This window comes from Mytilus galloprovincialis, chromosome 5, assembly GCF_965363235.1.
Source record: "Mytilus galloprovincialis chromosome 5, xbMytGall1.hap1.1, whole genome shotgun sequence".
NCBI classification, from domain to species: domain Eukaryota; kingdom Metazoa; phylum Mollusca; class Bivalvia; order Mytilida; family Mytilidae; genus Mytilus; species Mytilus galloprovincialis.
This window is the reverse complement of record NC_134842.1, coordinates 49,731,105-49,744,026: the sequence shown is the minus strand read 5'-3', so window position 1 is coordinate 49,744,026 and position 12,922 is coordinate 49,731,105. Positions and strand designations below refer to the sequence as shown.

The 12,922-nt window shown below is 31.8% G+C and overlaps 1 protein-coding gene across 6 annotated transcripts in view; it reads left to right on the top strand.

Annotated features, from left to right (window-relative positions):
• Positions 1-12,922, top strand: part of LOC143075976 (uncharacterized) — a 48,031-nt gene that overhangs the window by 17,066 nt on the left and 18,043 nt on the right. For 4 of the 6 annotated variants that reach the window (XM_076251586.1, XM_076251587.1, XM_076251588.1 and 1 more), the window contains exons 9-10: positions 585-723; positions 9,552-9,605. In XM_076251586.1, coding sequence (XP_076107701.1) covers positions 585-723; positions 9,552-9,605 — 193 coding nt within the window. Of the gene's footprint in view, positions 1-584; positions 724-5,619; positions 5,674-9,551; positions 9,606-12,922 lie in introns of all 6 variants that reach the window. The other 2 variants (XM_076251583.1, XM_076251585.1) reach the window with 2 other exon arrangements.

The following is a 12,922-nucleotide window of genomic DNA, read 5'->3' as shown; positions in this document are numbered from 1 at the left end:
TTGTACTGTGAGTTGTTCAAAGTAATTTCAATGTGATGTGGAAATCCATAATGCTAAAACCAAAAAAAGGTATACATTCAAAATATTTATCAAGATAAGACAAAAATTCAAAAGACATTTAGTTTCGAACTATTGAATATATGTCAATCTCGATATTCATGGTGTAGATAATGATGATAATTATTTGGTTTTTAATGTCTAGTTACAAAAATAACCTGCGTTCAAGGACCAGCACATGTTAACGTGAAATGAATATTACCCTGCTGATCGAACCGGAGGTAACAGTACAGTTGAAAACATATGTAAACCTACTCAGACACATTATCGTGATTTCGATCCAGCTATTCTTTGTTTGTAATCTTATGCAACATGCTGATTGTAAAGGTATAGTATATAAATTTGTAAGTGTTGTGTTTGTCCTGGACAGGGAAACAATGACCTACCACACTCGAGACAAACATACTACAACAAGATCAATAAGTGGATTCCAAGAATAGATATATAGTGAACAAATGAAAACAGAAAATATCCTGATGGTTGTTGGTTGTGACAAACATGTAATAAAAATACTAATTTTATTTAAGGTTTGCGATTTGGTAGGAAATGCCATAGGGAAAAGAGACGTTATAAGTCGTTCACGGAGGACGTCGGTTCTCTGTGCACAGTGCTGTAATACACCTCCAAGGAACAGTTTGCCGTGCAATGCACAATTATGCGAGGATCGTAAGTATTATTTATAATTTTTAACCATCTCCGTGTCTTAAATCATAGATGCATTAATATCGATTGTATACGTCAACATATATTTCTAACAGCAAAGCCGTAGGAAGTGACAACGGTGACAAGACAACATAGGTCGAATACGGAAGGAGCTATGCCTAGAATTCAATAGAAGGAAATAAATATAAAAATAGATACCAGGATTAGAATATCGTACACCAGAAGCGAACCGAAGTTCCTTCAGACACTTGTCAAAAACATGAAGAAGCCACATCATTCAATTTCACATTCAGATATATTAAATGATTTTCTTTCCATTAGGAATCCAAACTGTTCTGGTTGGGGTCCATTTATATATCCTCCAGAACTAGAAATTAAAGAAACAATGGACACGGCTTCCTCATGTTTAGACTTATATCTCGAATGTGACATACATGTTCATCTCAGTACCAGAATCTATGACAAACGAGATGATCTTAATTTTGAAATTATCAACATCCCCCAACCTTAGTTGCAATATACCAACTTTACCTGCATATGGGAAATACATTTGCGGTATTTAAAAGCTTACAGCTGCTTCTTAGAATTTGTAAACGTCATCAGAGTCTGAACAGAAAGTTGATGAACAAGGGGTATGTCAAAGAACGTCTCTACCTTTTTCTAAAAAAAGTTCATCGGAAGGTACCAAGACCTTGTTGATAAATATTCTGCATCAACTTCACAAATGATACACGATGATCTGGAGTAATGATTCGTAGTACTAAGGTTTTTTATTATCTTAATAACATGCTATGGTATTCTTTTACTTGTCTTTGTGAATATTTCTTTTACTTTTTAATCTATTGATGGCAATGTCCGTTTGGCATGGCTCGGTGCTTATACATCCCGTCATTGTGTTATTACGCTATGTTAAATTTTTGTCTTCTTGGCTATCATTTTTGCTAAAGTGCTTGTCTATACCCCCTTTGTGTTTCTTGTTGTTGTTGACATATTTGTCTGTTTTTAGAGTGATTAAGATTATAACACAATAATGACTGCTGAACTCCTATTTGTGACATGTTTACCTATTATGTCTGTTTGTTTTATTCACACATCTTTGTCATTATAATGAAATTGTATGCGACTGTCATACAAGTGATAGGTTTAGCTAGCTTTAAAACCAGGTTTAACCCACCATTTTCTACATAAGAAAATGCCTGTACTTATTCAGGAATATGACAGTTGTTTTCCGTTCGTTTGCTGTGTCTGAGCTATTGATTTTGCCATTTGATCAAGAAAATTTGGGTTCTGAATTTTCCTCGGACTATATTTTGTTATTTTACTTTTGTTTGTCTACTAAAGACTCATCAGTAGCGGTTTAATAAAAAATCAAAACGTCAAATAAGATACGAAGTTGAAGAACATTAAGGATCCGATATTCAAAAAAATAATGGCAAATACAGCTAATGTAATTTATTCTAGGGATAGAAAATCTTGGTATTTGAATAATTCAGAAGTTTGTAAACAGTTAAGATCACTATCCGTTAAACTATCGTCTCAACAAAACAAAAGATTGAACATAACGATCACCGCATAATGCAGACTGATCCCTTGTACTCCTGCAAAGGAACAACTTGTTGTCAAGAACACCACGTGCAAATGATACATAATAGTTAAGTTTAAGTTGAATTTTCACTTCATGGACGTGTTGTCATTGACAATATAAGTCATATTCGGTAATAAAACAAAACTCTTGTGGATACTTGTCGCATTGGAAATCTCAACACATAGCATGTTTTATATTTTGTCATCAAAATTCATAATTTCAAATAAAATTAGTAGATTTGGGTAAATAAGTTCTCATTATTGAATTAATTAACATTCATGTTTAGTGGAAAATTGTGTTCACGTTAATTAAGCTCGAATTAAAAGTCAGGAATATGACGGTTGTTATCCATTCGTTTGGTGTGTTTGAAATTTTTATTTTTGCCAGTTCTTAAGGGACTTTCCGTGTTGAATTTTCCTCGGAGTTCGATGTTTTTATGATTTTATTTTTTACTAGCCCCTCTTTGTGATAAATGAAAGATAACTCTGGTTAATTTCCCCAAAATTTTATCATTATAGGGAGAAATATAATTCGGTTTTCATATACATGTATAGTTTTTGTCATAAAAGTTTAAATGCTTTATATATAAAAGAAGATGTGGTATGATTGTCAATGAGACAACTATCCACAAAAAACCAAAATGACACAGACATTAACAACTATAGGTCCCCGTACGGCCTTCAACAATGAGCAAAGCCCATACCGCATAGTGAGCTATAAAAGGCCCCGATAAGACAATGGGTTTCAATCATAATTCCACACTAAAGCATTTGACATGGGTTTGAAGTTGCTGGAATAAAGTGGTGGTTATGGTGTTCTGTTTTCGTGTTTGTGCATATGTTTATATTGTGTCTGTTTGTGTTAGGGGTGTCACATCATGCATGTGTTTGTCTTTAGGGAATCTAGTAATGCAACTACAGCAGAATGAATACAGGTCTCAAATAACACGTGTGTTGTTCATCTGAATGATTTACCTGTAATGATAAAAAGACAGACGACATTATATGTATTATATAACAATAATGCGACTGTTAAAGATTAAGGCAAATGTACTATCTTAACTCTCACAGTAAGTTGCCTCAATAAACCCAATATCTTTTTGCTAGGGGGGTATATAGCGACCTTGATTACCCACGAGTTGCTTGCACTGTCGGTGAGCTTATTACTTTAAAGTAACTAAATAATATTTAAAAAATTATAAAGCGTTCTTTATGTTGGTAAATAACATTTTTCAACGTTTCAAAACAAATATATAAAATTAGAAAATATACATGAATGTCTTTATTAAACCGATAATAAAAACTAAGATCTGTTGAATTTTGTAATTATTCAAAATTAAATCAAATAACAATACGTAAATATAAAATTATGAATCTGTTCAATGAAGACAATACACGCATAGATTCAATAGACTTTTTCGAATTAAAATATAGTAAAAAGGAATGTCACTCATGTATACAAATGACACATTAAAAGAATTAATTAACACCTCATTCGTGCTCCACCTTCAATGAAGATTCTAAAGTATCAATGTATCCAACAGTTGTTAATCTATAGGATAGTGACAGGTAACGCACAGATAGGTATATTTGTGCGAATTTTTTTAAAACGTACTCGGAAAAATGCACGTCCTATATATATATATAGCTACTTGACCTTGAGAAATCATAATAAACGTGTTTGCACATTTATATAGTATAGTCGTTAAATATTATTTGCCTTTAATAGTATAAGACATAATACATATCGTAAGCTTGCATCAACTTACCCAAATACAGATCTAGATTTAATTATAGCCTGAAAAATTTGACATTGTTTATTGTTTTTATCCGTGTCGGTTTTTAAAATATTATCACAACTTCCTGTAAAGATTTGATTAAATACCCATATCCTAATATGGTCTGGCAAAAGCGCTACTGAACACATCATCTTATTGTTTATAAGTAGATGTGTACGGAATTGTGGCGACGACGAATAGGGGATTATCAGTTGTCATCTGTACAATGTAACACTAATATTTCACCTTTCTTAACAAAAACTTGTTTTCGAAGATCATAAAAAATGTGATTTCATTTTTAAAACTGTTGGTTATTAATTTTGTATCATTGCGTTTTATATTATATTATTGATTAACTACTGTTATTGAAATTAATATGATGAAAACTGCCTAGTATGCAATATAAGGTGTAAACTCGGCCAAAACTGAATAACTCGGCCAATATAGATTTTTTTTCTGTATTGGCCGAGTTGGCACAGCAGGATTTCGGAACGTCTCTAGTTTTTACAGCGAAAGTCATGAAAAACAGAAACTGAAAGTGAACAGTTGTTTTGAAGACGCAGTTGTCATTTAGTAATCTTAAACATGCTGAAAATGTCAGTATGGCATACATTTCAGGCTTAAGACGCTCACATTCAGTTAAAAAGTATTTTGAAAGCAGACGATAGAACTATTTCAGGTTTGGGTAACGAGTAGATTATCACACAGTTCATTTCTTGACGACCTCGGACTTGTTTACTTTCACTCTTTTTTTTTGTAAACTGTCATTTATTTTAAAAACCCGAACCAGGCATTCTGTAATTATGAAAATCTCTGTTCTTTGGTAATTTGGCTTATGTATAGTGGTATCACTATTAACTCCTACATCATGGACGGATCCAGGGTTGGAACCCCCCTTTTTTTGACCGATCATTGCATTTAAATGGGGACATATAGTTGAAACCCCCCTACCCCTTTTGTCCTGGGTTGGGAACCCCCTTTTTAAAATGGCTGGACCCGCCCCTGTATATTTTTTTTAAATATATTCAATTTGTTTCTGAATATAAATACATGCAAAGGCAGTACCTTTCCAATTACTATTTATGTGTTGCGTCTAAATTAAAAGTGAAACACTTTATAGTGACTGGAAAGGGTAGAAAAAATCATCAGATGAGAAAATGCTGAAGACACCTGGACACAGCACCAGATCATTAAATATATTGCGTCTAACAGTAAACTGAGATTTGGATAGTTCCTCTTCAAGGTAAAAATATTTATCTCTTGTGAAATGAAAAAAAAAGTGTAACTCTGTAGTTAATTAATAGAGATACTATTACGTTTATTTCTGTATTGGCCTTGTTAGTGGTCCGAGGCCAGTTGTATTGGTCTCCAGCTTCGCCTCAGGCCAATGCAGCAAGCCTCGGACCAATAACAAGGCCAATACAGAAATACTTACGTAGTAATATCATAATATAAACTTCATCCAAATCTGTCACTATTTTGAAGACTATATGACTGTTATTGTTTTTATAGCTTATTTCTACCTGTTATTTTTTAGCATTTACACCTGACACATCAACAACACCTGGCATATCTTTTGTACGTTATACCGGTAAGTAAAAATATAATTAAAATAGATATAGACATTCTTTTAAGTATGCAGTCAGGTGAATATAAAAAATATTGAAATAAAACTTGATACTATAAATCAGAAGAAAATAATATAATTAAAACAGAAATGGACATTCATTTAAGTATGCAGTCAGGTGAAATTAAATAAATGTTGAATTTTAACTTGGTACTATTAATCAGAAGAACATTATTTAAGGAACAAAATAAGTTAAAAATATTTATAGGTTATGGAATTCCTTTTCGATATATTTTATTTTTATATTTAGCATTGGCAAAATGTTGGTCTCAGATCGTAAGAAAAGAAATATATAATCCTCTTAAATAATTATCAAGCATCGTAGGGAAAAACCACAAAAGTACGAATATCCGACAAAAAATTTCAAACCTGACATGACTACATCCTTAAGGTATAAACCACTAATGCATAGCAATTTTGCTTTCCATGCTGAATTCAGCAATTTCAAGAATTAATGGCTACTGTGTTTTAAGTTCAAATACAGTGGTAGTCATTTCATGTCAAAACTATACCTTATCCTGACTTGTGCTGAAAAATTCAACACACCTTTAATTGCATATTAGAGCGTACTGGTTCCTGGAAGTTTTCGGTGTGTTTACCTTTAGTATATTTGTCTAATTGTTGTCATTGGGTCGCTGTCTCATTGACGTAAACCCATCACTCTTTGTATTCGTATTTAAAGAGCAACTATATTTCAGTTTGGTACATATAAAAAGGAGATGTCGTTTGAATGCCAATGAGACAACTCTCAAAAAGAAACCCAATGAGACAGAAATCACAGTACGGCCTTCAACAATGAACAAAGTTCATACCGCATAGTCAGCTAAACAAGGCCCCGAAAAGACACATGTTAAACCATTCAATCCAGAAAAACTAACTGCCTAATTTATGTACAAAATAATGAGCGAAACACAAATATGTTACACAGCAACAAGTGACAACCAATGAATTACAGGTTCCTGACTTTGGACAGGCATTTACTTAATGTGACGGGGTTAATTAAACTCGTTTGAAAGCGCTAATCCTCCCCTAACCTGGGACAGTGGTGTAATAGTACACCATCACAAATATAAAAATTAGTTGAAAAAGGCTTAACTCATCAGATGGATACAAATAGTAATAATTTAAAAAAAAACACACAGTGGACTTGGACGGGTACTTATACATCCCTGCAACAACAAAAACACAAAGTACAGATCTAAGAGTACTCACAGTTACTGATAACTAGTTGAAAGCCAATAAAAAGTTATTCAAAGAATCATGCATCTAAGACTTAAATGTCAATCAGTACACATCCAGCATCCAGTGTATTTCTTATAAATACGTCACGAACAGTCAAAGAAAAACATGACCTTGTACAATGACAAGATACAGGTATCGACAGATTGTAGAGGCATGAATATGCATATGTATATAAGAATAATATTTAGATTAGGGGATTTCCGGTTTCAATTTTCCTGGAGGTATATTTTGTTATTTTACTTTTTACGTCCCCTAAAAACTTATTAGTAGCGGTTTAATAAAAAAAATCAAAACGCCAAATAAAATACAAAGTTTTAAGAGCATTAAGGATCCGATATTCAAAACGGTAATGGCAAATACAGCTAATGTAATTTATTCTTGGGATAGAAAATCTTGGTATTTGAAGAATTCAAAAGTTTGTTAACAGTTAAGATCACTATCCGTAAAATTGTCTCAACAAAGCAAAAGATTGAGCATAACGAACACCGCATAATGCAGATCGATCCCTTGTACTCCTGCAAAGGAACAACGTGTTGCCAAGGACACAACGTGCAAATGATACAGCATAGTAAAGTTTATGCTGAATCTTCAATTCATGGACGTGTTGTCGTTGAAAATATAAGTCACATTTGGTAATGAAACAAAACTCTTGTGGAGACTTGTCTCATTTGAAATATCAACACATTCCATGTTTATCTTTTGTCATCAATATTCATAATTTCAAATAAAATTAGTGAGTTCTTATAATTGAATAAATAAACATTCATGTTTAGTGGAAAATTGTGTTAACGTTAACTAAGCTTAAATTAAAAGTCAGGAATATGACAGTTGTTATCCATTCGTTTGATGTATTTAAGATTTAGGGTCTTTCCGTTTTGAATTTTCCTCGGAGTTCGGTGTTTTTGTGATTTTACTTTTTACTAGCCCCTCTTTGTGATAAATGTAAGATAACTCTGGTTAATTTTCCCAAAATTTTATCATCATCGGGGGATAATATAATTCGATTTTCATATATAGTCTTTTTCATAAAAGTTCAGATGCTATATATTGGTTTCAATCATAATTTCTCACTAAAGCATTTGATTAAATGCAATGCAATGTAAATTAATATGTTTTTCTGTATACCTTTGTCCAACTTAGGTGATACCAGAATAAAATGATATACATAGGTTTGAAGTTTGTGGAATAAAGTGGTGGTTATGGTGTTCTGTTTTTGTGTTTGTGCGTATGTTTATCTTGTGTTTGTTTGTGTTAGGGGTGTCACATCATACATGTATTTGTCTTTAGGGAATCAAGTAAAGCAACTACAGCAGAATGAATACAGGTCTCAAATAACACGTATGTTGTTCACTTGAATGATTTACCTGTAATTTTAAAAAGACAGAAGACATTATAAATACTATATTACAATAATGCGGCTATTAAAGATTAAGGCAAATGCACTATCTGCACTCTTTCAGTAAGTTGCCTCATTAAACCAAATATCTTTTTGTGAGGGGGGATTATAGCGACCTTGATTACCCATGAGTTTCTTGCACTGTCGGTGAGCTTATTACTTGAATGTAACTAAATTATATTTAAAAAAATATTAATTGTTCTTTATGTTGGTATATACCATTTTTAAACGTTTCAAAACAAATATATGAAATTAGAAAATATACATGAATGTCTTTAATAAACCGATAATAAAAACTAAGATCTGTTGAATTTTGTAATTATTCAAAATTAAATCAAATAACTATACGTAAATATAAAATTATGAATCTGTTCAATGAAGACAATACACGCATAGATTCAATAGACTTTTTCGAATTGAAATATAGTAAAAAGGAATGTCACTCATGTATACAAATGACACATCAAAAGAATTAATTAACACCTCATTCGTGCTCCACCTTCAATGAAGATTCTAAAGTATCAATGTATCCAACAGTTGTTAATCTATAGGATAGTGACAGGTAACGCACAGATAGGTATATTTGTGCGATTTTTTTTAAAACGTACTCAGAAAAATGCACGTCCTATATATATATATATAGCTACTTGACCTTGAGAAATCATAATAAACGTGTTTGCACATTTATATAGTATAGTCGTTAAATATTATTTGCCTTTAATAGTATAAGACATAATACATATCGTAAGCTTGCATCAACTTACTCAAATACAGATCTAGATTTAATTATAGCCTGAAAAATTTGACATTGTTTATTGTTTTTATCCGTGTCGGTTTTTAAAATATTATCACAACTTCCTGTAAAGATTCGATTTAATACCCATATCCCGATATAGTAAAAGCACCACTGAACACATCATCTTATTCTTCATAAGTAGTTGAGTACGGAATTGTGGCGACGACGCATAGAGCATTATCAGTTGTCTTCTGTCCAATAAAACACTTATATTTAACCTTTATTAACAAAAACTTGTTTTCGAAGATCATAAACAAGTGATTTCATTTTGAAAACTGTTGGTTATTATTTGTGTGTATCATTGCGTTTTATATTATAATATAAACTTCATCCAAATGTTTCACTGTTTTGAAGACAATATGACTATTATTGTATTTATGGCTTATTTCTACCTGTTTTTTTTTTTAGGATTTACAACTGACACATCAACACCTGGTCATTTTACAGATTACAATCATAACGGTAGGTAAAAATATAATTAGAACAGAAATGGACATTCTTTTAAGTATGCAGTCAGATGAAATTAAAAAATATTGAATTTTAACTTGATACTATAAATCAGAAGAACATAATATAATTGAAACAGAAATTGGCATTTATTTTAAGTATGCAGTCAGGTGAAATTAAAAATATGTTGAATTCAAACTTGAGACTATAAATCAGAAGAACATTATTTAAGGAACAACATAAGTTAAAAATATTGATGGTTATTGAACTCCTTTTCGATATATTTAATGTATATATTTAGCATTGGCATAATTTGGGTCTCAAATTGTAAGAAAAGAAATATATAATCCTCTTAAATAATTTATCCTGCATCGTAGGGAAAAAAACAAAAAGTACGAATATCCGACAAAAAAATTCAAACCTGTCATGACTACATCCTTAAAGTATAAACCACTAATTTAAAGCCCCTATGCTTCCATGCTAAATTCAGCAATTTCAAGCGTTTAAAGACTATTGTGTTTTAAGGTCAAATACAGTGGTAATCATTTCATGTCAAAACTATACCTTATCCTGACTTGTGCTGAAAAATTCAACATACCTTTAATTGCATATTAGAGCGTACTGGTTCCTGGAAGTTTGATAGTTTGCACGAATGTATAAAAAGGCAGCTGTGTCCGGTCGGAATTGGAACATCTATCTCTCGATGTATTCTGTATTTTTACCTCTAGTATATTTGTCTTATTATTGTCATCGGGTCGCTGTCTCATTGACGTAAACACATCACTCTTTGTATTCGTATTACAGACCAACGATATTTTAGTCTGGTAAATGTAAAAAGGAGATGTATTTTGAAGGCGAATGAGACAACTCGCCACAAGAGACTCAATGACACAGAAATTATAAATTACCGTACGGCTTTCAACAACGAACAAAGCTCATACCGCAAAGTCAGCTATACAAAGCCCCGAAAAGACACATGTTAAACCATTCAATCCAGAAAATCTAACGGCCTTAATTTTGTACAAAATAATGAACGTAAAACAAATATGTTACACACCAACAAGCGACAACCAATGAATTCAAGCTCCAGACATGGGACAAGCATTTACAGAATGTGCCGGGGTTAAACTCGTTTAAGAGTACTCACAGTTACTGATAACTAGATGAAAGAAAATAACAAGTTATAAAAACCAATCATGCATCTAAGACTTAAATAGCAATCAGCACTCATCCAGCATCCAGTGGATTTCATATGAAGGCGTCACGAACAGTCAAAGAAAAACATGACATTGTACAATGCCAAGATACAGGTAGAGGCATGAATATGCATATGCATATAAAAATAATATTTAGTCTTAATTTTATTTTCTGATAACAAAATCAATATTAATACCAATAAAAAAAATATTCACAAATATAATTACAGTGTTGAATTGATCGATAAGTTTACCCTGTTTTCTAAATTTCAGGGCTCCGTAAACAACATCTCCGTAAATTGAGGATGTGCTTTCATGTCCTCAATAAGTTTTCTACATGAACAACCAAATTTTCAAACCAAATCTTGATATCTAAAATTTAGTAACGGTTTTGAGTATTTGTGGTAACGAAATCAGCGAAATAATAATTCCCCAGTAATACATAGATAACGTTTTATTGAAATCCAAAACGTCACGACACACACGGTCATAACGAATGCGTTGTGATATAGAAACACCGTAAGATGGTGTCAAAGGCATAACACCGTCCACAAAAGGAAACTAAACTATAAATACCGAATAATCGTCCCTTTTGTCGTAAATTTTAGTGTACAGTGCCAGTGTAAAAATGAAATATCCAAATATAGGAAAGGACAGTTATTGCCGTTTATATTTGATTTATATAAAGTAAGTGCCATTTGGTATTTTTCTGCAGTTTATATAGAAAATTCTTGATTATTTAAAGAAACAGTCATCTAGATGACTTAAGGGTTGTAAAATTTCATTAGAGAAAAGGCTTTAAATGAAATGCAGCACAGCATATTTGCATTCAGATTTCCCAAACAGGCATTTTATTAAATAGGAATCCTTTTATTTGATAAGATTATGTGGAAGTGTAGGGTAATGAGTTTAAAATTCACAACTGTCAATAAAATCAAAAGGACCATCATATGAATGTGAAATAACCTTTGCTGTAGATAATAGAATATCACATTTAGAAAATAATTCAGAAATAAATAAAAGAGTACATAATATGCAACCTATACTAACATTTATTCCAATAGAAAACTCTTAAAAACACTTTTTCTCACAACAATACTTATTTATCAGATTTAAAGCATTAAAGAAATCTCTGCTTATACTCTTAGTTTTCATTTACAGTACATTTTATACCCCCAGCCCTGTATCATTGTTTTTAAAGATTTGAAAACAAGAATTTGATTATTGCCAGCTTCCCCTATGTGCATGTTTTCTGACAAAAAATGTCTAGAACCTGTTTGAATCTTTTTGATAACAAATTGAAAGCAGTTAAGAACACTCTGAATGTAATGTTTAGCTAATCATTCCAACTTTCAAGATTATACAACTTATCCAATTCTGCCTCTTTCTCCAGTCCACATCTTACTGTATGCATATTTGTCAATGAAAGTTGCAATTACTGCCTCAAATGGTCAGTTGAAAAAAATTGTCACAACAGAATCATCTTTTACCACACAACAGTATTTAGCTAATATATGAACTAGAAGTGTTGAATCAAAGATATATTGCAAAAGTTAAATGTAGGAAGATACTAGTCTGATGTATGAATTCACTAAAAGTTTGATAGAAATGACTGCTTACATGTGATTTTCGCTTAACTTCGAAGCACAGTTATTGGTTTCTATACAAAATACCTTTAAAATAATAAATTCATAGCATTTACAAATTAAATTATTAGTTAAATGACCCAAGGGGTAGGCATTTTTCTCTGTTTTTTGCCTGTAGGGCCTCAAATTTCTCAAATTATTCTGTTGTTTCTAGCAATATGGAATATTTAGTGCATATTTAGGATAGAACACACTATTGTAAGTTTTATTGAGGTATTTTAGTACTTCTAGTTTGTATTTTTTATGCCGCGGTAAAAGAAAAGCACATTTAGGTATTACGGCCTACTTTTGGGTTATCGACAGGAAAAACACTTCAACAATAATATTGAGGAAGGATCTATGAGTTTCAATGACTGCGAAGAGTTAATATAAGCACTTCTAAACAATTTGAATTGCTAATATGCATATATTATGAATTAATTTTGCATTCAGGGCTTTAAGTAAACTATTCAAACTGTGAATTTATGCTAAGTCATCATAGTGAAGGCCA